A 25,482-nucleotide genomic window follows, 5' to 3' on the forward strand; every position below is an offset into this window, starting at 1 on the left:
TTGTGAACAGGATACACAAAAGGATCACCTTAACATAAACTCATGAATTTATAGCTGGAACTGCTTACATACAAAGACTAAGAAAGAGCAAGAATAAAAGTAGTAATATTTTAACAATAATTATTCCATCTAAATCAACAAAATATGTGCTTATACTTTTAGCTTTTAGCTTCGTTAAAACACTGTAAGGTACATAGCTAAAAAGATAAATCTCTGTGCATGTAATTACTATGAAAAATTTTATTATTTACTTATTTTCTATGTATAAATTCTTACAATTATTGTCTTCCAAACATATATGAACAGTTATCTGAAATGAAACTTTTGTGATATTTTCTTAAATCTTCAACTTTGTTCTCTTCTACATATGTAAAATAATGTAAACATGTGTATACATATCCATATATATGTTTGCACATATCTGTGAAATAAAAACTATATTGTAAATATGAACATATACCATATACACATAATTTTTAATTTCAACCATGGCTCGAATAGAATCTTTACTAAGTAAAAAAAATCAAGAAAAAGGTTTTCTGGGGCTGGAGAGATATCACAGCGGGTAGGGCGTTTGCCTTGCACGCGGCCGACCCGGGTTCAAATCCCAGCGTCCCATATGGTCCCCTGAGCATGACCAGGGGTAATTCCTGAGTGCATAAGCCAGGAGTAACCCCTGTGCATTGCCAGGTGTGACCCAAAAAGCAAAAAAAAAAAAAAAAAAAAGGTTTTCTTTTTCCTGTAAAACAGTTCTATTACTTCTGTTATTCTAACACAAAATTTATTCTTGGCAGAAAACATTCTACAGCTGCTATTTATATTCATTCTATTTTAATGTTTTCCTTATCAATTTGTAAACAGGAGGCAAGATAAAAAAGATTAAAAACTCAAGAATGTTGATGTTGTTCTAAAAAAAAAGGTGTTGAATATTCTTCACCATAGGAAGCATCTAGCAATCAGACATATACAGATTTCTGAAGAGTCTTCCAAATCTTCAGTGACATTGAAATTGAATTTCATACTTTCTCCATTCAGCATATCCATAAACTGAGAATAAAAGCTATTCTCTGTAAGGCAAATTCTGTACACTAATCAATAGATTAGAGCTAGGGCAGTTTGTGATAATTTTGGAATAGCAAGACATTTTCCACTAGTGTAAAATATTAATGAACAACTGAAAAGCCAACAAAATTGCAAAGGAGCATATCTTACAGGAGAAAAATTTGTTGATATTGATTTGAGTTCCAACGTGGTTTTATGAACTTAGTTATGTGCATGTCTACCTTTACCTCTGTGTTAACTATGTGTTCCATAAATAGATGTTGCACTTTCAGAGATTGACATCATCATAACCTCTCGTTATCTGAACGTACTTCAAAGTTATAGGGCAGGACTGAGAATGGAATGGACTGGTACTAATATTTTCAATAGAAGTAACTGGTCTTGCAGAAAGTCATGTGCATAGGATTTTTGCTATTTTGCCATGAGGTGGTTGTAAGTCTAAACATTTATTTTGCTCGTACCAGAGAGATAATGTAGAGTTAAGATTCTCACCTAGCATATGTCCAACACTAGGTAGACCCCTGCATCACACATGATCCCCCAAGCACTTCCAGGGTGAATACACAGAACCAGGAGTAAGCCTTCAGCACTGCCAGGTGTATTCCCCCACAACCCCCACCCAAACAAGAAAAATTATTCTACCTTCCTGTCCCTTTGTAGTAGTTTAATGATGACTGGGGGTCACACACTCTTGATTTAGGGGCTCATAAACTTTTGTTCTGATGCTTGAAAATACTTCATTGCAGTGCTCTAGGATTTCCCCTTTTTTGGTGTGGTGCAGGGGACCATAGATGACACTGACGCTAAGATCACATTCCACAACACGGATGGTGTCAAGGATCAAACTTACAGTCACATTTCCACAAAGCTGATGTGCTGCTGCTGAGACTCATCCCATATTTTTTTTTTTTTATTTAAGAAATCCAAGGTATGGTGTTTTTTAATAAGAAGAACAAAAGTTACTGATGTAGATTAAAAACATGTTCATTAGTTGGATGGTGAAATTGTATACACTGCTATCAGTATAAAATTTAGTTAGCGTAAAAAAAGTTAGATTGACTACTGACTTAAGGGAGCTGAAAAGTATTATAATAATATAATACCTCAGTATTATATTATGTGTTTATATGTGTTTACTTACCCCTTAAATATTCATGATATATTTCCTTCTAGCTCCAGGAACTGGAATGATGCAGTATCAAAAATAGCCTGTAATTCCGTTGTGTAGTGAGAAAAACAGCCAACATGCAGACTATTTAGTATTTATTTGACTATTAATGCCAAAAATGTTTACAGAGCTCACAAGTATTTTTGTTTTAATTTGTATATATAAACAAAACATAAACATCCAACATTTTCACAATATTAGAAAATATAGTGAGGCAGTTATTGAGAACATGTTCTATCTTTACAAGTAAATAAGCAGGCAGTTAGAAGTCTGGAGAATTCCCTGCAAACAGAACATTTGTCCAAAACATTTTGTTTTATGAATCCAAATTTCTACAGTTTAAATTCAATATTGGCCAAATTATCATCATCTTTTAAACAATCAAGTTAACATACAGATATTGAATCATTGTTGCAAACAATTTTTGCCGAAGTTGTAAAGATGTTTCAATGGAACAAGGAGCAATAGTATTTTCAATAAATTTTTCTAAAGCAATTAGATGTGTTTCAAAAAAGCTAACATACACAGGTACCTTTTACAAAACTTAACATTCATTATATGGATTGTTGCTCAAAATGTAAAATACAACACTACAAAATCCAGGATAAGAAGAAAATAAAAGAAAATCTATATGATCTAGTATTTGGAAGTGACTTTTTAGCTGCTACACACACATTCAAAAACAGACACACAATCTGTAAATAACTAAATGAAATTAGTCAAAAATACAAGCATAAAACCCAAAGATTCAAATAGTAAGCAACAGACAAAAAAAATCTATAGAACACATATATGGTAAAGGACTTATACTTCCCCAATATACAAAGAACACAGTAAGAAATAAATATTGGGGAAAAGATAGAAAAAGCAATTCACCATTGAAGGTATACAGATGGCAAATAAGCATATGAAAAGATATGCAACAACATTTGTCATTAAATGAATGCAAATTTAAGCAACAATAAGATACTACTGCACACCTAATTAGAACCCCTGAAATCCAGAAAATCTGACAATACCAATTACTAATCAGATGCAGAGCAACTAGGAACTCACATTCATTGCTAGAGGGAATATAAAATCTTACACCCACTTTGTAAGACAATTTGGCAGATTCTTAGGAAGTGGAATAATTGCTTTACCATATTATCCATCAATCACATGCCTAGGTACTTAACCAAATGTGTTGAAAACATATGTCCACATAAGTGTGGTTCTTGTAAACCAGCAACATTATTTATAATTGCCAAAAACTAGAGCATTCCAGATGCCCTTTGACTGAATCATGGGATATACAAACATTAGTACATCTGCAAACTGGAACATTTTCAGCAATAAAAGAATTAGTTCTCAAGCCAAGGAGTGATATGAATAAACCCTAAATTCATATTGCTTAGTGAAATAAATCAGTCTGGATAGACTATATATAATATGATTCCTGTTATATGACATTCTGGAAACAGCAAAACTATAGGGCAGTATTGTGTTTGCGGGAGTTTCAGGGAATTAAAGGGGTGAGACTGAATAAATGAGGCATGGTGGATTGTTTAGAGCTTTGACTATTCAGTATGGCACTTACAGAAAAGCAATGTGGATTGCAGAATATGACCAAAAATTTAACTCTATTACTAAAGTATAAAAAAAGTCATGTATAAACATGGTGTCTTTTGGGAGTCACACCTGACAGTGCTTAGGGCTTACTCCTGACTCTGAGTTCACAGATCGCTCCTGGCAGAGCTCAGAGCACCACAGTTGTGCCAAAAATCCAACCAGAGTCAGCTGCATGCAAGGCAAGTACATTACCTGCTGTACTATCTCTCTGGCCCTGATGTAATATTTTCTATTTGAGTCAATTACCTTTATCATTTTCCTTATCACTCCTAAAGCTCACAACTCCATATAATAATGAGATCATCAAATTTCAATAGAAGCACATCCTACAAATTCTTTAAATTTATCTGACCAGGAGCTCATTAGAAGCAATAACAGTCTTGAAACTGTCACTGACAAGAAACAGAATGATATATGATGGTTATGTGTAATATGATGCCCTGGAACAGAAAAAAGTAAAATCATAAAAGTAAAAGCTATGATGAAATTCATAAAGATTTTGGTTAATAACAAGATATTAATACTAATTCAACAATTGTTATAAGTAAACCAGATGATATTCAGAATATGAGAAACTGGGTATGGGATAAAAGGAACTCTATAGGTCTTTTAAATTTTTTCATACATCTAAGACTGTTCTAAAACTATAAGATTAGCTGTTGTTGCTGTTAAAAGCTGGCCTGACAGGGCTAAAGTAACTTATATCAAAGGTACTAAGGAAGTTGTATATTATTTATGTTTTCTAAAGAAACAGTCATGTTGGGGCTGGAATAATAGCGCGGGGGGAGGGGGGGCGTTTGCCTTGAATGCGGCTGACCGGTGCTCCATTCCCAGCATCCCATATGGTCCCCCGAGCGCCACCAGGAGTAATTCCTGAGTGCAGCAGAGTCAGGAGGAACCCCTGAGCATCATGGGTGTGATCCCCCCAAAAAAAGAAAAAAAAAGAAACAGTCATGTATAAATATGGTGAAAACAAGATGCAAGCTTTTCTTAATAGGTAAAATTTACATGTGCGTGACTTTCATGTCAATAACTTGACAATATCTTTTTATCAAATGTATGTGCCAAATCCTAGATATTATAAAACATATAGTCTTCTATTTCTTTTTAACAAGAGGGAGTATTTTGTATAGAAGAAAGTGTATATTACTATACTGAGTATGCTTACTTGAAGTAGCAGAATAAAAGAATTTTTGTTTCACAATGCTTATAGTTTCATCCCAATGCTGTTTCTTACAAGTTTTGTGACCTTAAATTTATTTAATCTCTTTTAGCTTATTTCACTCATTTGTAAAAGAACAATATGTCTCATGATCTTTTGAAAATAATAAAACACATGCTTACAGCTGTGTTTATGGCACAATACATACTTACTAAATGTTAACTGTTGTTACAATTGGTATACCCCCAAGAACCATCCATTTGCACATATGCATTATGCATAACATGAACAAATATTTGATTGTACTAGTGTAGAAAAATAAACCAATACAATTTATCTCTTATGTAGATCTGTCCTGCTCATGATAACATTGAAAATAGGAGTTCAAGTATATCTCTTCTCTTTCTCTTCTTCTATTCCTTTTGCTCTTACTTTTGCCTCTTGTTTTTCTTCCTGTTCTTTTTAACCATAGAAGTCATGGATTAGAGAAATGTAGAGGAAAATAAAAAGGTCATGTTAGAGTATTCTGCCTGAGATAGTTGGATTTAACAGGGTATGAGAATTATATTGATCCAGACTTGTGGTATGTAATTACTTGTTATTTGTAACTAATATAGTAATATTCAGAGATAAACTGTATAAACAAAACAAGTAAGTAGAACAAGTGTTTATCTTTGTTGCTTGGAAACTCATGTATTAGTTTGCTTAGATATTGATTAACAACTAATATGTACTAAGCCCTTAGCTAATCATTTTGCTACAAAACTAAGCTTGCTACTAAGCTAGCAACTTTGTTTTCCTAGAATATATTCAGTTAATCTGGGAATAGTGAGGGTTATATGCTAAATAGAAACATCATTTGAAAATATAATGGTTAGAATTTTTTCTGAACTTGGTGAGAACTATAAATTCAAAAAATATTAAAACTTAGCAATAAAACTAGAAAAATATATTTTTGAAGCTGGGGTAAAGACATTTTGGACATTACTCAAAATCCTAATACTAGAAGAAAAATCATAAATTAGACCTCATTAAGTATAGCATTATACAAATTAATAGATAAGCTATAAGCAGGGAAATATTAATGGTTCATTAACAGTCTAAATTCTTGTATAGTGGTTGAGGTCTAAGAGCAATTATTTTCTGAAGAGTAGAGAATGGCCAGAAATGGCATAAGGAAAGATTCTAAGCATTATAAAAAAATATTCTGTGTTTTGTTATGGATGCTAACTAACTAGGGTGAAGTCATTTTATTTAAGAACTTTTCATTTTATTTCATGTCAAATAAGTAAAAACAAAGAATAAAGTTAAAAAGCACTTAAGAAATATTCCCAAACACTCCCTTGCCTGGATAGTGAACTCACAACGAGCCACAAAGAGAATGGGAAGCATTAATTCGCAAAATATTAATTTTATGAAAGTGAAAGCTAAATTAGTGATTATTAATTTCACAGAAGTATCCTGACCTATTCATTTTGTATATGCTGTAGACTAAATTATCACTTAATCTAAAAAAGAGGAGAGTCTCAAGAAAAAAGAATTCTAAGAATTCAAAAAAGGCACATTGCTCAAAAGTCTTAGCAGCAACTCAATCCAGGTATTGTTAAAATGCATGATTCGTTATTTTGACATGTAAATGTCATAACTATCTTTGATCCTTTTCCTTGGAGATACCTTACCTAAATGTGATAGAGTAGTTGAAAGTTGGGGTTGGGGGTTGAGCAAGAATCTCTTTTGCTGCATCTCTCTATTCTCACGTGAAAGGTAAACATACCTGACTACCCCCTCACCACCCCATGCTACATTGGGACTCTGAGAAAGCTAGGTGGATTTTAGACACTTCTGGGTCACCAGACACTTTTTTGAAATAGTCCTGCAATTTTTATCTGGCTTGTAGGTATATCACTGCGTGGAGGCACGAGTCCTGCACACCCCCTCCCTATTCTGCTAGCATCACAGAAACCAGTAGACAATTGGATGGCATTTCTTTAGTTACAATGGGCTCCTAAGAGATCATCCAGTTATTTCTGCTTTTTAGCTAATCAATCATGTCACCCCATGATTAGTGGAAGTTTGTTGGCCAAGATGATCGGCCATGTCCCCTGCAATAAAACTCCAAGGGAAAGCAATAAGAATTCTTCAGTTACAAAAGACACCCTATCTCCCATCACTTCAATCCATCCTTGTAAAAGTTGCAGAATAGCCTTATAGCTTCCTTTGAGCTTTTTGTGCTATGTATGGAATGTAAAGAAAGTTCCATTTCTAGATTACAATCTATGGAATATACTTTATATTTTACTATATGACAGGAAATGATAAACATGGAAACTAAGGCAAACAGATAATCAGTAACATGGCCAAGACTTCTGTGAATTAGTGCCTGAGAGTAGTGACAATCAGAATTCTAGTCTTCTCCTTTGTGAAATAAGAACATTCTTACTTTCTTTCCACACAAAGATGAATTTAGCAGCATGTAATTTTCCTTCTTATCCAGTAAATGTGGAATTGAATTAAAGTTTACCTAGAAAAACCTAATTTGTAGTTTTGAAAATAAGCAAAAAAGCTGTTAGACTGCAGTGTTGATATTCTGATCACATTACATATGCATAAAAAGATAGTATCAAGCAAAGCTTTATTTACATTTCCTAAGTGGGTTTTTTTTTTAAAAAAAGATTGTATAAACTAATGAGTGGTGCTGTTAGGGAATATGTATATCCCTCTTTGTGTAATGGATTAAGTGTGAGTCCTGTTAAACACTAGGCTATAAATCAGACTGTGTTCTCTATGCCTAATAAAGGATTTAAAGGGGGAAAAATAAATTCTTGAATGAAGGGTTCTACTCAGAAGCAGAGTTTATCTCACAAAGGAAATACACAGATAAAGCAGATAAAGGAGCAATTTAAGAAAGTATAAAAGAGGAAAACTGAAAATGTTTTAGCTACCTTATTCCACTCTAAGTATGCGTTAACTTCTCAAATGTCTTGCTGTAACATAAAAAATTTTAATTTTCAATTAATATACTGAAATAAAGTAATGTGGACCACAAATTAATCAGGAACAAAAATGAGTTTCTGAATAGTTCTAATCAAATCAAGAAGAAAAATATATGCATTGGAAATATAAATAAAATCAGTTAAAGTTTTGAAAAACATTTATGAGATTTTTTTCAGTTTTAGTTACATAAATCTTTAGAGTAGATTAAAATCTTAAGATATTAACCTCTTGAAGACTTGAAGTAAAAAAAAATCAGTCAAGTAATTCACTCATTTCCTTGTGGAAGAACTCTCAGAAGTTCAGATAAAATTAGTCTCAGATAACATTAAAACACTTCTGTTTGTTCCTGGAGTGTAGTTAATGTTTATATTCATACTATAAAGTGACTTTAAATGAATACCTTGAGAGGCCTAATAAGTTCATTACATAGGATACATATTAGAACAAGAGAGACAAGGTACAAATTCATTAGCCCTTAGGAGGTTCTCTCAGTAATATCTGACTATACATAATTAATAACACTGATATTTGGCTTTATTTCACTTCACTTTGTATTACTCCTGAATAGAAAAGGGGGAAACATTGACTATTAAGATGACAATAAAAGAAAATATATCTTAATTGGCTGGACTCTCATTGTACATACCAAAAAGGGATCAATCTGCTAAATTTGAAAGCATTTTTAATTCAGTTAGTTTTCCATTTAGTAAATATTTATCATGGCCTACATTATGACAAGCAATTTTCTAAGTGCTGAAAATTCAGTGAATTGGACAGTGGACAAAGGAACAAGGATAACTACCTTCATGGAATTTCCATAGTAATTAAATTCTAATTGGGCCATTAACAAAATATCTTAAAATTAATTTAATTTGGTAAAACACTTTAACAATTCGATTAAAGTTACCCAATGTTTATTCTTAAAGGATACAGAGATCCTCAGATAATGAATATAGACATATTTCAGTAATAAAATTCAGGTTGAGTGATCATCAAGACCATCAAGGCCGCTTCCATGTCTCTGTCAACCCTTGTTTCCATCCTCTTCCCTAAGTTTCTATTATTCCTTCTTCACCTACTTTATGCCTGCTGGTGGGCTTGTTGTGGAGAGGGGTGAAAAAAGAGATTTTTTAAGTAGGAAAATGGATCCTTTATTTCTCTCTAAAACATCTAAACTTTCCCATAGTCAATACTACAATAAAGCTCAATGGTGAAATCTTGCCTTTCCTGGCAGCCTCACTGGGACACAACCACTTCTGTCGTCAATTCTGTCTTTCTTCTCTTACTATTGAGTCTCATATGAACTTTGATCCCTTTTCAATAGATTATCATCTCTATTTTGTTTGTATAACTGGACATTTTTACTGTTTGCATTTTATCTGAATTGAGTGTTCACACTTGTTAAACGTTTCATAGTATAAAACAAAATAATATAGGAGATAAAAAGACATGCTGGATGTAATAAAGGGAGACATGCACAATAAATGTTTGAATCGAATTCAAATTAGATTCTGAATTGAATTCAAATCGAATTCTGGATTAGAACACAGAATTGCAAATAAAGCAAGTGGGGCTGGGAGATAATTCTATGGGCTGAGTGCGTTGCTTGCATGCAGGAAGTCTGAGCTCCGTACCTGGAACCATATAGTAAACTGGGCACTTTGAGGAGTGAACTCCAAGCACAAAGCTTAGGTGGACACCAAGCACCGCAGGGTGGTGTGTGTGTGTGTGTGTGTGTGCACAAAACAAAAGAAAAGAAGCAGGGAATGCAGAGAAAGTGTTGATACATGCTGACTGAACCCTGGAGGTCTCTCTATTGTATAATTAAGATTGGCATCTCACAAATAAAGTGTATAAAGCAGTTCTAACTGGAACCTGTGTGTTATTCTTTTCATTTAAAGAAAGGTTTCTTGAAATAGACATGACCTTCTATGGAATTTAAATGAATGTTAGCAGTGCTTGGGAGATGTCATTTATTTGAATATTTGCCTAGTTGTAAATTGTTATGACTTTTACTACGTGCATATTTAGAAAAATCCCTCTATATCCCTACAAATTTCTCTGTTCACATCCTACAAGTACTTTAAATCTCATTTCAAAGTACATTTCTTTCCTAAAACCATCTTTAATCAACTCATAGTTCCTCCTCTTGTCATATTTATTGGAAACTGGGTGAGATAGAATAAAAAGTAAGGCTGAACGAACATCGAGAATGTAGGAGACAGGAATATGACAATGCCTACAGTACCTCTAGAATGCTAGTCCACTTTATTCTGGTGCCTTATCATATAGATGCGTATATATGCATATATACATACTATGCATATGTTTATACAAATATATAATATATATTTGAATATCCGCCAAGTTTTTTTAAAGAGAGAATTTTCTGCCATGGAATATTTAATCTCAAATACCTTCAAATAAAAGTAGAATCTAATATTCTAACAGTCATAATATTTATTTTCATACTTGACATACTGTCAACAACTGTTTTTTGTTTTAGTTTTAAAAATATGTAATTAATTTATCTTTTCAAATTGGATAATTTTCTTCTCTTTAATACTGAGAATTGCATATTGAAGAAGAATGTCACTCCAGAGCAACTGAATATGTATGTTTTCCTTTAGCTGACTCCAAAAAATTCTTATTAAGCACTATTTCACAGAAAATAACAAATTATATGTTATGGCTTGATTGCTTAAAATAGGTATTTCTGAGTAGAAGAGAAAACATTAGAATGAGAATACTTTGAAAATATATCAATTACTTTAACCATAAAGAGAATTCTTGAAAATAAAAGCAGATGTGAACGTGATTCAAATTTAATATATTTGAAATGTAAAGTAAAAATATAATACACCTGGAGAGAGTTATGCAAATTGCATGGTTAAATTTTTCCCTTAGGGATAACTTCAGTGTGTTCTAGAAATCCATTTTTAAAAATAGAGAAGGAAAAAAGTGGAGATAATCTTTTGATATTTCTTTAAACCGACACACAGCTTTTTCCTATTTTAATGAATTAATAAAGCAAATATTTTTAAAATAGAATTAACATAATTAGCTCTTTATGATTATGAACTGCCTCTGCTTAATTTTTGGTAATCAAACATTTTTATTACTTCAGTCATTCCTCAGTGTTCTCAAAGGAATCACCTTATGATAATGGTTCTCATTCTTAGACGTTTTCTCTTTGTAATATTCACTTCTAGTTTCTAGTACTTATTTTTAAGCATTGCAGTTTAGAATAATAGACACAACATGAAAACAGAGTCAAAAGGCTGTGGTTCAGTTCTTAAAATTGATTTAGCAAGAGTCCTTGGTTACACAATACGATGCTGTAAATCTTCATTTGTGCAGCAGAGGGAAAATACTTGTTTCATTGGGCTGTTTCGAAGATCAAATGAGATTATACATATGAAAAAACACAAAGTACTATTTACATTCTATTATCATATTAGGGAGGTAATCTTATACAAATAATCCAGTACGATTGACTTTTTTTTTGTTTCTTAGATACTTAACGATAAACATACACATAATTAATGTGTGGATCATAACGTATTTCTTTCTTGGCTTAACAGTAACTTTATTGACCTAAAATATTCATCAGCGATTTAAGTGGGAAAGGTTACAATAAACTTTCAAGTCTTAAGACATTTTTTGGGGGGGTGAGTTGGGGGGATAGTTCGCTAACAAGGTTAACAATACAACTCTTCACACGTCTCAACCTGGCAACTGTAAAGTGATTTAAAAAAAAATAAGCAAAGGTTAGCCTCGCAGTTGTTTGCACAGGCATTCTGTTTTGGGTTCAAGAGAGGACGACTGTAGGCTATTTAAGAAGCATTAGGTCTAAGGCTCGGCACGATATCGATCCACAGCCACGGCTCTTTAGTCTTGCATTGTTGCATCTGATGGAGGCGGCTCAACATTGGGTCAAGTTGCACGTTCAGTATTAGTTCCTCTGGGGCAGAAGAGGCTCGCTTTCTTCTTTTTCCCATTCTTCCGCCCATTTCTACAGGCACTGGAAATCCACCCCACCACGTATCAAAGGGTTAAAGCCGTCCGCCAGAGGGGAGTAGTGGGGAGCGAGTCTGCGTGTGTGTGTGTGTGTGTGTGTGTGTGTGTCTGTGTGTGTGTGTGTGTGTGTGTGTGTGTGTGTGTGTGTGTGTGTGTGTGTGTGTGTGTGTGTAGTGCACAGGACGAGGCACTGAGTTGCCAGCCGACTCGGAACAAGTTCCCAAAGCCACGGCGTCTGCGATCGCGGCCCTGGCGGGGCGGGGAGGTGGGGGATCGGCCTCCGGGGGTCTCGCCGGGGCTCCAGGGCGTGGCTGGCGTGGGGGGCGCGCGCACGAGAGGCCGAGTGTGAGCGCGGCGAGTGTGCGGCCGCGTCGCCATTCCCCGTGACGTCAGAGTGTATTGTTGTGCGCGAGGCCGAGCGGAGCATCCCCGGAGCTGTCACCGCGGCGGCCGCGGCGGCGGCGGCGCAGCGCGAGCCCCGCACGAGCGAGCCCGGCCGGCGCCGCCCCCGCCCCCGCCCCCGCCGCCGCCGCCGCCGCCGCCGCCGCCGCCGCCGCCCCCGCCCCCGGCCCGCCGCGCGCCGCCGCCGCCGCCGCCGCCGCCGCCGCCCGCGCGCCCCCACCCCGCCCACCCCACCCCCGCGCTCCATCCCTCCCACCCGCCGCAGCCGCCGCCGCCCGCGCGCCTCCCCCCGCGGAGCGAGTGCGGGTCACCGGGTCACTGGGTCATTGTCTCGGCGCCCGAACCCCGAGCACCCCGTGGAATCCCCCACGTCATCAGCAGAACCATCAATGAGATGCAAACATGAAAGACAAGAGGAAGAAGAAGGACCGCACCTGGGCCGAGGCTGCCCGCCTGGTACGTACCGCCCCCCGCCCGCCGCCCGCCGCCCGCCGCGGCCACTTCCAGCCCGAGCCGCCGCCGGCCCGCCGGGCTCCCGCTCTTTGTTATTCTGCGGGAGTGGGCTAGCCCCGGGGCCCCCCGAGTGTGTGCGTGCGCGCGCCGAGGGGCGCAGCGAGCGTCTCGGGGAGCCCCCCGCCCGCCGCGCCCGGGACCGCCCGGGACACTTCTCCCGGCTACTTCGCGCTCGGGGCTCGGCGGTCGCCTTCGCCACCGGTGAATTGCCGAGCGCTCGGCCCCGCTCCACTTCCCTCTCTGCCGCTCCGGGGACCTTTGTGTGGCAATTACCACTCCCTCCCGGCCCCTCCACCCCCCGGAATTCCATCAATAACTCTCGGTGCACGGTCTGTGTGTCTGTTTTCGGCGTTTGTGAGTTCGTGCATTTGTACACGTGCATGCACGGCGTGTGTCCGACACGGACTGGTGGTGGTGGTGGTGGTGGTCGGGGAGGCGGGGGGGGGGGGGTTGGGGGGTGTGCATGTGGGCTCGGTCCTTGCGTGTCCGTGTGCCGTGTCGTGTGCATTCTGTGTGCACAGCGAGACGTGCATGTTTTGTGTGGCTCAAGTTCGTTGGTGTTTTGTAGGTATTGTGCTCCGCTCGATGTTTGTGTGTACATTCTGTGCACGTGTGTGCAATCTGTGAGCGTGTTGTGTGTGTGTTGTGTGTGTGTTGTGTGTGTGTGTTTGGCGAAGTTGGGTCAGTGTCATTTGTAGTGGGAGGTTATTAAGAGTGTACAGCTAGGTGTGTTTTACTGCTGGCTTCCTGGGCGGTGTTAGTTGGCAGTTTTTCCTTTTCTTTAACCTTTCCGCGGAGCTTACGTTTTAATCATCGAAAGAATGTCTCTATAGAAATGCTGGTTGGCAGAGGGGAGTCGGCGCCGGCGCCTTTGGTTTGATGCATGTGTATGTGTGGGTTTTCCTTTTTCTTTATTCTTCGTCTTTTTTTTTTTTTTAAGGGACAGCTGTAAAGGGATTTTTTTTTTTTTAAGAGGTTATTTCTATACAGTGTGTCTCATGGGAGTGCACGGCATTATGACATTGGAAGCTTAGCCTTTCAGTGTTTCGGCTACATAAATTAAATATTTATTTACCAACTTACTGTCTGTTATAAATTGGTTAAAAGAAAGGCGAGTGCATGCAGCACCGCGGGTTGAAGGTGGGGATAAGACCCGGGACTTGTTATTGGGTTGACTTTGTAAAGATTGTTTTACTATAACTGTGGTCTTTTTTTTTTTCTTCTTAAGCTTTTGAGTTAACTACATCATGCTCAAGGAGAACATTTGTCAAAAGTAATTATTTGAGTTTGGCTGAAGGGCCTTTCTGGTATGTCTCTAGATTCTAGAAAGGGATTTTAGATAATTGCCCCTATTGCCCTGCAAAGAAGTGACAAAAGTCCTTTTTAATTGCGATCTAGTTATTGGTAGCAGAAGTGGCTAGGCCCCTTTGCTTTGCCTTGTAATTTGTAGTCCTGTATGTTAAGATTTCTCCCCTTATCTGTGATTGTGTTAATCACTAAATCACTGCTCTCTGTGGATGAATGGGCAGGTGATAGTCATTTTCTAATGAACTGCTTCTGGGAGAGGAAACTTATTTGTGGGGAATATGTGAAAAGTAAGCAGTAAGTGTTAAGTAGATGCGAGATTGATGCTATCACTGAATTTTTGCTAGAGCACAGTACATTACTTATTGTTTGCTCAGCCATTAATTCAGAATTGTGTGGGGGTGTGCAAAGCTTCTGGAAATGCATTATTCAGCTTTCTTGGAGTGGCAATCAAGTATTATTATAGAGCCTTAGTGTATGTGTTTTAAACAAGTGAACAGTGAGTTCATTTATAAATATTTTAAAATAATGATTTGTGAATTAGCCATATCTTGTATCTGCAGAGAATTATTTAATACATAACATATTCGGATGGAATTTGAAGGTAGCCATTTGTACTCTATCAATATGTTACACTTCTGGAGATACTCTTCTTTATTTGATCAAATCCTGATGTCTGTATTGATACATCTTGAAATAGATTTCTGAGTCACAGTTTTTATTAGAAGTTGCATTTTCCTCTTGCAAAGTTCATTGATGGGAAAAGACACATTAGGAGTCATCAACACAAAAGAATTAATGATAGACCAGATGTCTCTGTTTTAACCAGACATATTGGACTAGTAGTTATGGTAATTTTTCAATTTGGTTCAAGTTATTTTTCCCCTGGTAGTTGTACAAATGTCTATGTATTTAAAATGTGACAGTTGAAATAAAATACTGAATAAAATAGCAAGTGATTTTACTGGAAGTATCTTTTTCATAAATTTGCAATTGTGTAAAGTGATATCATTCTTTGTGAATAAAGAACAACTATTTGGTACAGTTTATGATTTTTTTTATGGTATCAGTGCTTGTAGGCATAAACTCTTGCAAACTTGCTTGAAAAGAATTTTGCTTTCTTTGATACTGTTTATTTATACTTAATGAAAAAGAAATGCATCTTAAAAGTATTTCTGTGATAAAAATACTGTCACATTTTATACTACCCTGCTGATATAGTTGTGGTGGTTATTGAGAAGGACTTTTTGCTTTTCTCTGTGAAATAATAAACCAGGTGTCTGATTTTAAAAGTAAGACTGAAGTCTAGACATAAATCATGGAACTTAGTGATTCTTGCAATATATGAACTAAAATGAGATAAAAATTTACTTTAAGATCAACCTCAATTTGTAGTGTGCTATAGATATGCAAAATGATATATACATGTTGCATATACACATCTATGTCCCACTGGAGTGATGGATGGGAAAGAAGAGGGTTGAGCAGGGTGGGAGTGAGAAAAAAATTTTTTTCTTTAAGAGAATATCAGTGGAGAGGAAATGCAAGAGAGATTTCTTGAACTGTGACCAAAAGCTTATGTTTAACTGTATCTTTGCATTTGTTTTTAAGAAAAATATGGAAGAGCAATTCTTCCTAGAGGAAGAGCTTCCAGTCAAAAGCAGATTTTTTTTTCTTCTTTCTTTGTAAGAAAAGTCTATAGTCTCCAAATCCATAAACTCTAGCAACTCCAGGGATTTTGTTTTAGGTAGAGATGCAGCTAGAAGCTCTCTCAATTTTCAACTAGCAATATGTAATGTTTGTATGTGGTAGGTTTGCTTCGCTTACGAAGGAAGGAATGGTGGTATAATTTCCCTGTACTTTCAGGAATGCAGTGATTATTAACAGGCTGCCATTTTAAAACAGTAATACTACTCTTTTTTCCCCCTCCCCTTCTGCCCTGCATCAGTTGCAGAAATTTCAGCTTTCAGCCTCCTCCCCTCCCCCCTCTGCCTTCTGCAGTTGTGGTTGTTACTTTGCGCATTGCCATTTAATATGGAGTCTGCTCCCAAACCAGATGCATTTTCATCTGTTTTATCTGCTCTTCTAAGATTGTAGAGTCTCAGAGGATCCCACAATCACATGGAAGTATCTTCTGTCTTAATATTTGTAGACCACAATAAGAATAAAAATCAAAACCATAACTCATGTCGAGCTGGGGCTTTGACTTTAATCCTTTTGACTTTTATCTCAAGTCTTCACTCTGTTACTATAAATACAGTTTAAACCATTGTGAAAGGATCTTCATGCTTCTTTGTAAAAAAATGGGGATTTGACAGGACTTTGTTTTACTGCACTAAGGGGTTTCTTTGTTACTGGCTTAACACAGAACACACTGTTATTTATATATTTATTCTAGGTTAAATTTTTTTGACATGCAAAAATGTTGTTGCTTTGAGAAGTGTTTTTTGATAGCTTCATCACTTTGTTCTACAGGGAATGCTGCTGTTAAGATAATGACTCAATGTATTAATTTGTTCCTTGAGTTTCCTTCTATTTGTTTCATTTCTTACAATCTTTGTTTTTAGTCTCAGTGGCACCTGAAAATAAATCTTAATCTTTAATAGCGTTGTGCTTGGTAACATGGCTGATTTTGTTGCTTGTAGTGTTTGATACATTCATACAGATAATGAATATCAGTCTGGGGTGGATTCTTTTTGGGGTTTGGGTGTTTGTTTCTCTCTTTTTTTTTTTTTTTGGTAGTTCAAGGTGACCTTTGGCAAAAAAAATTAATGGCACATTTGCCTTATTGTTGTGAGCAAACAACATGTATTCCTTTTTGCTCTAACAGGGTTACTAAAGGTTTTATAAATCTTGCTGTGTTAAAATAATGGAGGGGATTTGTTAAAGGAGATCTGTGAATTTTATACAGTTTCTCTTGCATAATGTTTTAAATAAACTGTCAGGGTTTCTTTAAAATAAAACTGAATGATATCAGTAGTTGTTAAAATAGAAAACAGTTGATAATAGTTAAATGACTGGTTTGCTTGCCTTTTACTTTTTTATCTTAGAAGTACAATTTTTCAGAAATGATGATCTTAGAGATAGAGGGAGAACACAGGTACTGCTTTTGGCATTTTTCTCACTGTGCTATTGATGCTTAGATTTTAGATTGTGATTAGGCCTTAACAATGGAGAACATTTTGACTTGTGATTTGGTTAAGTCCCAGAGGTACACATGAGCATAATTGTGACAATGTTTATTGACTCACAAGCCTGTCTAATATATTTGGCAAATGGAGTTTTATTTTCAATCACTCAACATATTTAATGGTTGATTCAGCTGTTTTCTGTGATCTACACATAGCATTATCTCTTTATGTTTTTATTTCATTGTCTTCTATCAGGTAATGGAACTTACATTTTTATTTTGCCACTCAAAACATAGAAAAGAGTTTGGCAGTCTCAGCCTGCTAAGGAAAAAAAGTTTCAACTGAAAAAAATATATTTGAAACAATAAAAATAATAAAATTAAAATTGTAAAAAAACTTAGTGTTTAAGCAGTTTTAAAACTTTCTACTAGTATAAAATGAAATTTTAAGAATTGACTTTTCTCTTTTTTGAGGATATTTTTGGTAGCAGCTGGTGCCTTAATATGTCAGAAATGGAACCTTTTCCTGGTGTACTAAAACTTTTCAACTTGTAATTACACTTGTAAGGGGATTTTAGCATACATATCTAACTTATGAAGTAATTTACATTTGAGGGTACAGTAGTCCCAACACTTTACTGAGATGATACTGTTGTTCAACATTTAAGAGGGATCCTTCATAGATCATTCAAATGCCTAGAGGATACAAAGAAATATCTTCAAGAGTGTAGAAATATTCTCAAGAAGTCAGGGGAGGAGAAAAGGAAACTTAGGGCCAGTAATTGAGCAGATGCGCCCTCCATAGTTGTCACAGGAATGGTTACGAAAGTGCCAGTGTACAGATTTACAGGAGGGGAAGCTGTGTGATGTGTGGTGATTGTGTTAAGTTTAATGGATTTGGAGAAACTTGGTTTTCCCTCGAAGTATGAGTGAGATAGATACCCAGGTGACCAACATTCCAGGAGTGAACTTTCTGGATACATGAGGGTCAGGAAAGTGGGTGGGTTAAATGAGAATGAGCAACTAAGATGGAAAATCAGGGAACCCAGTTGTAGAGGGATTTTCTAGTGATTTAAGGTTGTTGAACCTTGTAACTTGTAGCCTGGAACTGGTGGGGTGAGTGGTAGTAGAAAAAAGATTTTTGAACGACAAATATCTATTTTATAGAGAGGATACTTGTGTTCTGGGGGCTGGGGATCTTTGAATACTAACATTTGATAACAAGGTCTGAAAACAAAATTGATATTAGATCTAGTTTACATAATGCAATTTTAGTTTGTCCTATATCCTTTGCCAAATGAGGCAAAATAGGCATCAGTAAGTAACATGCATTTCATTTGTAAAAAAACATACACAGAACACTTTGTTTATTTCTTAAAATACTCTCTGGAGATCAGTAGGTAGCTAGGGTTATCTCAGAAATTCTGGCTCCAAGAGTGGTTTAATGATGCATTCAGCATCATCACTCTCTCAATAAGGAAGAGGTTGGCACAGGGTCTAATAAAAATTCTCTGCTTTCTGGTGTTTAAACAAATAATATAGGCATTTTAGCTGGTAGGAATTTAACTGATTTCTTGCATGGAGAGGTAGGGAGAGTCTAAGCTTTCACCAGTTATTTTCTGCTTTCCATATTGTCCTTTTGTTTCTCTTTTTAAGTATCAAAAGTCTACATAAAGTCCTTGATGCCATTGTTGTGGTTGCTGTTTTATTTATAAATTAACTTGTCTTCCCTTCTCAGCCCCCCTCCACCCCCACCCCAATAAAAAGTTCTCAGTAGCAGGCTCCCTCCTGACCGGGCTGGGAGGAGGGGCATCTGTATAGAACCACTTTCAGCTATTTGCCAGCACAGAGTGCCTTGATTGTTCTGCTTTTGTCCTTGCACAGTTGGTAGCTGCAGAAATTTAGCCCAGACCAAAACTTTCCCTCAAGAGCTCTTGGGGGAACAAATAGCAACATTATATGATTAACCACATTGTTTTCATTATTAAACAAATCTACATAAAAGGGTAGCAATTAACAGCTTTATCAGCCTGAATTTAGACACCTACCTCTCCTCTTCCCTCAATATTCCCACTTGAAGTGGTAACAATTAACTGTTGCTGGTTTTAATGTCAGCAACTGACAGCACTAAATTGGGAATAAGCACTTCTCCTGGTTGATTGACATGTAGCCCTATGACACATTCTTCTGTAGTTTTAAGGCACATTTTCATGCCCTGGGGTTAAAGCCAAAGGGCTTGTCAGAACATTGACTTTAATAACTGAAATATATAACTTAAGTGACATCGTAGACCCTAGATTTGGTGGAACTTTTAAAACCTGAGGAATTCTTCAAGGCAGTGCAGTTTATACTTAGTGGACAAGCTTAGAAATTGTACGACTATTTTTTTCTAAGTTAATAGATGTATAGTTTGCTTTATAACCCAGTTACTTCCATGGGCTCATTTGCATATCATTAACATAAATTAGCCCATGAAAAATAGATCATGATTTTCAAATAATTCCACAATTGGCACTTTTTTGGCAATTTGTTCTGGTCTCAATTTGGTTGTGTAATAGTTGATTTCTGAGTATATTTGTCATCTAAAATAAAAGAAGGGAATAGGACAGAAACTCTTCACCTTACTCAGAAGACAGATGGCATTGCCAAAGTTTCATTAACTGTAATGTATTAGAACCTATTTTAATAATTTCAAGGAATTAGAAATTAGGATAGGATCTTTGAGCCTTTTTTCAATAGCTCAGACATAGAGAAGATGTGTACATAGTAGACAAGATTTTATTTTTAAAAGTATTCTATAAGAAAATACTGTGCTCCAAATATAGTTTATTCCTTCAAAGCCTTGCAATTAGAAATTGTCTTAATATTTTTTCTAAACTCTTTCTGTTTAATTTCTTGTCTCCTTTTGAGCAATCCTAAGAATTATTAAGACTTTCTCAGCATGCTGCTTTTGACATCCTCCTTTTTCACTTTTCCTCTTGTCTAATTGCTTAGTGTTGATACATTGCAGGATCCTGCTTCTTCGCTCTCCCCAGTCCATTTCCCCCATCTCCTTTCTCTCTCTTCACCACAATGACTGTTCTCCCTCCATTAAGACTCCACCTTGACACAGAGAAGACTGTGGCAACATTCTTTTAGGAAGGGGCTTATTTATGTGGCCCTAAACACTTGGCCTCTGAGGACAAGTGGCACATTCTTACCTGTAAATCTAGTTCACATTAAATCTTCCTCTTTCTGCACACACACACACACACACACACACACACACACACACACACACACACACATCCATTCCACATAATTTCATTAAAGTAACATTGGCTTACAAAAATGTAAATGTTTGTATATTTGAGGGGTACAATATTACCATACCTGCCCACCACCCAAATTCCAGCATGCCTTCTCACAGTACCATGTATAAGCCCTACCCCCACCCCCACCTTGGCTGCAAATTGAGAATTTGCTCACTTCTGTGGTCGGAATCGTAAGGGTTTTATTTTCTTTTGGATATTTTCTCATCCCTTTGTTTCTTTATATACCACATATGAATAAGATTATCTAGTATTTGTCTTTCTCCTTCTGACTTACTTCACTTCGCATGACCTCCAGTTCCATCCATGTTGATGTAAAAGACAAGGCTTCATTTTTCCTAAATGTTGAGTAATATTTGTGGTTGGAATCTGGGTTCTTTCCAGATCTTGTCCTTTGTAAATTGTGCTGCAATGCGTATAGGTGAGCATATGGCTTTTTGAATGAGTGTTTTTATGTTCTTTGAACAGTTAAGAGTGGAATTTTGGATTATTTTGTAGTTTTATTTTTAGTTTTTTGAGGAATCTCCATGGTTTTCCACGGAGGCTCAACCAGTATACATCCGTACTAACAGTGAAAGAGGGATTCTTTTTCTGTACATATCTTGGTATTTGCCCTCCCTGTGACTTGTTTTATAAGGCAACTTGCCTCCTTTAATTGTCATTTTTTTGGGGGGGGCTGGAGGTGGGGCAATAATCAACTGCTCAGGGCTTCCTGAGATCATTCCTGCAGTGCTCTGGAGACCATAATGCAGTGCTGGGGATGAAACTGGGTTGCCCCGGTGCAAGGCGTGTACCTATTAAGAGATAATTATATCTCTCCTGTCTCAATAATCCTCTTTCACCCCCTTTGTTAGTTACACTATTCAGGTTTATAAATGATTTGTATATGAAATATTTTTTGTTTAGACCGTGACTGAAAAATGTTTGATTAAACTTTTTATGTTTTGAATTAAAGGCATGCACAAAGTTTTGAGAATAAAAGACAGCAGATGGTCCGATCTATTTTCCTTGTCATCCAGAACCTCTGTAAATCTTTCTAGGCTCATAAATTTCCACAGCACACTTACATGGGTTATGATTCAAAAGAAAACCTCTTCACAAAACATCAAATCTTCCTTGAAAAAATTGAGAAACTTAGTAGGAAAACGCTAAAACTTTCCATGTTGCCTTTGCCTTTCAGTGACAATTAGCAAGTTACAAAAGTGCTAGTTTACAGCATGGGTACTTTGAGAATCCTTCATTACATTCCTGAATCAATAGGTGTGTTACTTTGAAATGAGTTTAACGGTTATTTTTTCAGAGTTATCGTGCTTTTTATAACTTTCAGTTCACATTGAAGTATCACAATTTTAATAAATGTCTTGAAGTTTCTTTGGCATGAATTTGTCTTTACTTAGACTATATTTAGACTATCATTTTCTAAAGATAAGCGTTTATGTGATTATTTTTATGCTTTACATTTTCCATCATACATGGTATAGAACTTATAGTCTTGTATTCAAAATAGAACATGAATTCTCAGGTCTTCTATGTTTGTTTCCTCAGCATCCAGTAGATCTAGTAAATCTGGCTAAATAAATTTGAAAATAGTTTAAGAGCAATGAAGAAGAATTCTAGTACTGAGCACAATACAACAATCAATGAATATGTTGACCTTGTCAATCAGAATTACATCTTGCAAGCGACAGAGAACAACTTTTTTACTTTTTTTTTTCTTTTTAGATCACACCCAGCAATATACAGGGGCTAGTCCTGGCTCCACACTCAGGAATTACTCCTGGCGGTGCTCAGGGGACCATGTGGGATGCTGGGAATCAAACCTGGGTCGGCCGTGTAGAAGGCTAATGCCCTTCCCGCTTTGTTTTTCTATTCTTGCACCATAATCTACTTTATATAATCATCAATCAGGAAAACTAGGTTAGATAAATAGGCAGGAATGAATAGAGTCTAGGCAGCAAAATTACACAGAGAGCCATGCTACAAGAATAGTCCATGTGGGATACTGATGTGGCTACTACCACCACCACAAATAACAAGGTCACCACTGTGCCTCTTTGCTATCAATGTATCATCTGACTCCCAGGAAGGGTAGTAACCTCACGTGCATTTCAGGGAGTGGGGACTATTTCCTGTTTACTTAATGAGGGTAGATTCTCAGGAGGTGCTGGGTGCCCCCCTGCCCTCCGCCCCAGCTCTCTCTTTGCAATATGTGTTCATGATTCAAAGACATACACAGCTATGTCTGTCTTTCCCACATCCGTACCCTGTCTACTACTGTCCATGAGAAAGTGTATTGAAGCCATGTTTATTTTCATAAGAGCAGTAGTCCGCAGGATTAAAACTGCCTCATCTCTTCCCTGCCCCCGACTCCCTTCTATTGTGTTCCTTCTTTCTGTCATCCCTCTGTGAAATCCACCACTATCTTTCATGTCAAAGGCCCTTGTGTCATCATTGGTACAGTTTTGTATCCCCCACCTCATCTCTTTTCCCATTAAATCCCTGTTGTCTGTAATTTTATCTTTTTTTTAAAGCCTTTACATTTTAATCTTTGCATCCTATACTTATTTCCATTTGCATCGTCATTTATCTTACCCCGAGGGAACATAGTGAGCATAAAAGAGTATAGCTTAGTGATTTTTGTTTAAAACTCAATTTTGCTACTTGTGTCTGACCTTGGAAGTTACTTAAGGTCTCTCAATTTTAGATTCATTGTCTTTTGAAGGAGAACACTAGCCTTAAATTGTGGTTGGAATAAGATTGTAAGGTATTCACAGGGAGTCTGTCAGTTAATATCAGGGTTTTGTAGTTTCCATCTTGATATCGTTTTACAACAACCTAATAATGGTTTGTACTGACTCTTGACTTGCCTTCACTCAGAATCCTTATTGGATCCATAACCTCTTTAGAGGTAACATTGATTCATGATACCTGTGACTGTGCATTAGTTCCTAGAGGATATAGGTCGAACTGCCTTAAAGGGATGATTGAAGAAAGCTGAGGACACTGTAAAAGAAGAAGGGCTACTGAGAGGAGTCAGGGATATCTGCAGTAGAAAGCTGTTAGCCACCCCGAGACTTGGAAGGACTAGGTGAGCAGGGAGGCTCACCTAGTATTACTGGCTGCAGTATTACCATTACTGCAGCCAGGCTCAAAGGGTTTCTGTCTACAAATGTGGCCTCACTGTCACTGTCATACTGTTGCTCATCGATTTGCTCGAATGGGCACCAGTAACATCTCCATGGTGAGACTTGTTGTTACTGTTTTGGGCATATCGAATATGCCATGGGTAGCTTGCCTGGCTCTGCTGTGCGGGCGGGATACTCTCGGTAGCTTACCGGGCTCTTCGAGAGGGACGGAGGAATTGAACATGGGTCATCTGTGTGCAAGCCCTACCCGCTGTGCTATTGCTCCAGCCCAATGTGGCCTCATGGGGTAGAATATAGCCTCGGCTAGCCTTCACCCCTTCACTGTGGTGTCATGGAGAATCATATTCTGGCTCCTCTTTCCTTTCATGTGCTGATTTCCAGTTAGTACTTCCCAATGGCCAAACCCTTGTAGAATCCAAGGCAGTGGGAATATCCATTGAGAAACCAGCCTACTGGTTCACAAAGCTGGGTGGAGAAGGGTAGACACCAAATGTGGAGTTGCTAATGGGAAATGAATGAAGTACTCTTTCATTCTAAGTTAGTTCCATCTTTAAAATCCTTTTGCTTTGTTTTTGCACATTTCATAGACAGTATTTGATTGTTTTGCCCCTGGCATTCTATGCTCTAGTAATAGTACAGTTGGCTTGTAAATTTGTGCATGTTGTTCCTTTGCAAATCCTCCTTCACCCTTTTTTAAAATCTGAAATAATTCATAAATACTCTTTAGGATTAGGCTTCCTTTGAGAAGCTCTTACGTATTCCCTAAACACTTCAGAGCCGAGACAGTATATTTGGTTGTTTACTTTCTTTATAATTTTTTCTGAATGCCCAGTGTACTACTTTGTGTTAAGGTTATATTATCTATGGTTGAAAAAGGTGAACAAATCAGATTTTTCAGGGGAGCTATTACAACTAAGTCTTTAAAAGTTTTAAAGAGATTCAGTAGAACCATAAAAGTCTGTATTCTTGATTTATTTCTGTTTGTTATTGCTAAATTGTCATTGTACAATTTGTAAAGAGCTTGAATTTCCCATAAGAATCAATTAGACAGCTGATGGATTTTGAAAGTCTGTTTCTATCTTCAGCCCACTTGTGACACCTTTTATTTCTTTGGGATAATGATTTGATAGTCATCATGCTTAATGGCTCTAGAAAATAATCAGTTCCTGCCATTAATATATTCAGTGCCAAATGAATAAAATATGAACCTTGACCCTTGATCTTGGGAAATTAACTTTTAAAAAAAAGCCAATTTAGGACTTAAATGAGCTACTTCTCTGTAAATGTAAAGTTGTTCAGTGTAGTAGAAATTCAATAACTTAAACCCAGTAATTAAAAGTAACCTTCTGTGTTTGATTTTAATAAGGTACAATGATGATCTCTAAAGGCTTACTATGATTTCCAAACCAAGAGAAGAACTAATACATTGATTACCACACAGATTGGAAATGTTTGCAAAGTAAATAATCTTCTTTATACATGTAAGTAAAATATTTGTAAGCTTGGTGTCATAGGCTTTATTTGACAGTGTCATATAATGTTGGAATAGTCTTACAGTAATTATTATAAAATATTAGTATTACTACAGTGACACTAATTAGTAGTAATGACTAATAAGAGCTAATATTTATTGGGTACTTATGTGCCTGACACTGCAC

General features: G+C 36.9%; 1 protein-coding gene across 1 annotated transcript in view; it reads left to right on the forward strand.

The window, feature by feature from the left end:
• Window positions 1–12,703: 12,703 nt before the first annotated feature.
• Window positions 12,704–25,482, forward strand: part of ASXL3 (ASXL transcriptional regulator 3) — a 175,980-nt gene continuing 163,201 nt past the window's right edge. Inside the window, exon 1 of the mRNA XM_055127879.1 lies at window positions 12,704–12,875. Coding sequence (XP_054983854.1) covers window positions 12,822–12,875 — 54 coding nt within the window. The 5' untranslated portion in view covers window positions 12,704–12,821. The remainder of the gene's footprint in view (window positions 12,876–25,482) is intronic.

Source organism: Sorex araneus, chromosome 2 (genome assembly GCF_027595985.1).
Source record: "Sorex araneus isolate mSorAra2 chromosome 2, mSorAra2.pri, whole genome shotgun sequence".
In the NCBI taxonomy this organism is placed as follows: Eukaryota; Metazoa; Chordata; class Mammalia; order Eulipotyphla; family Soricidae; genus Sorex; species Sorex araneus.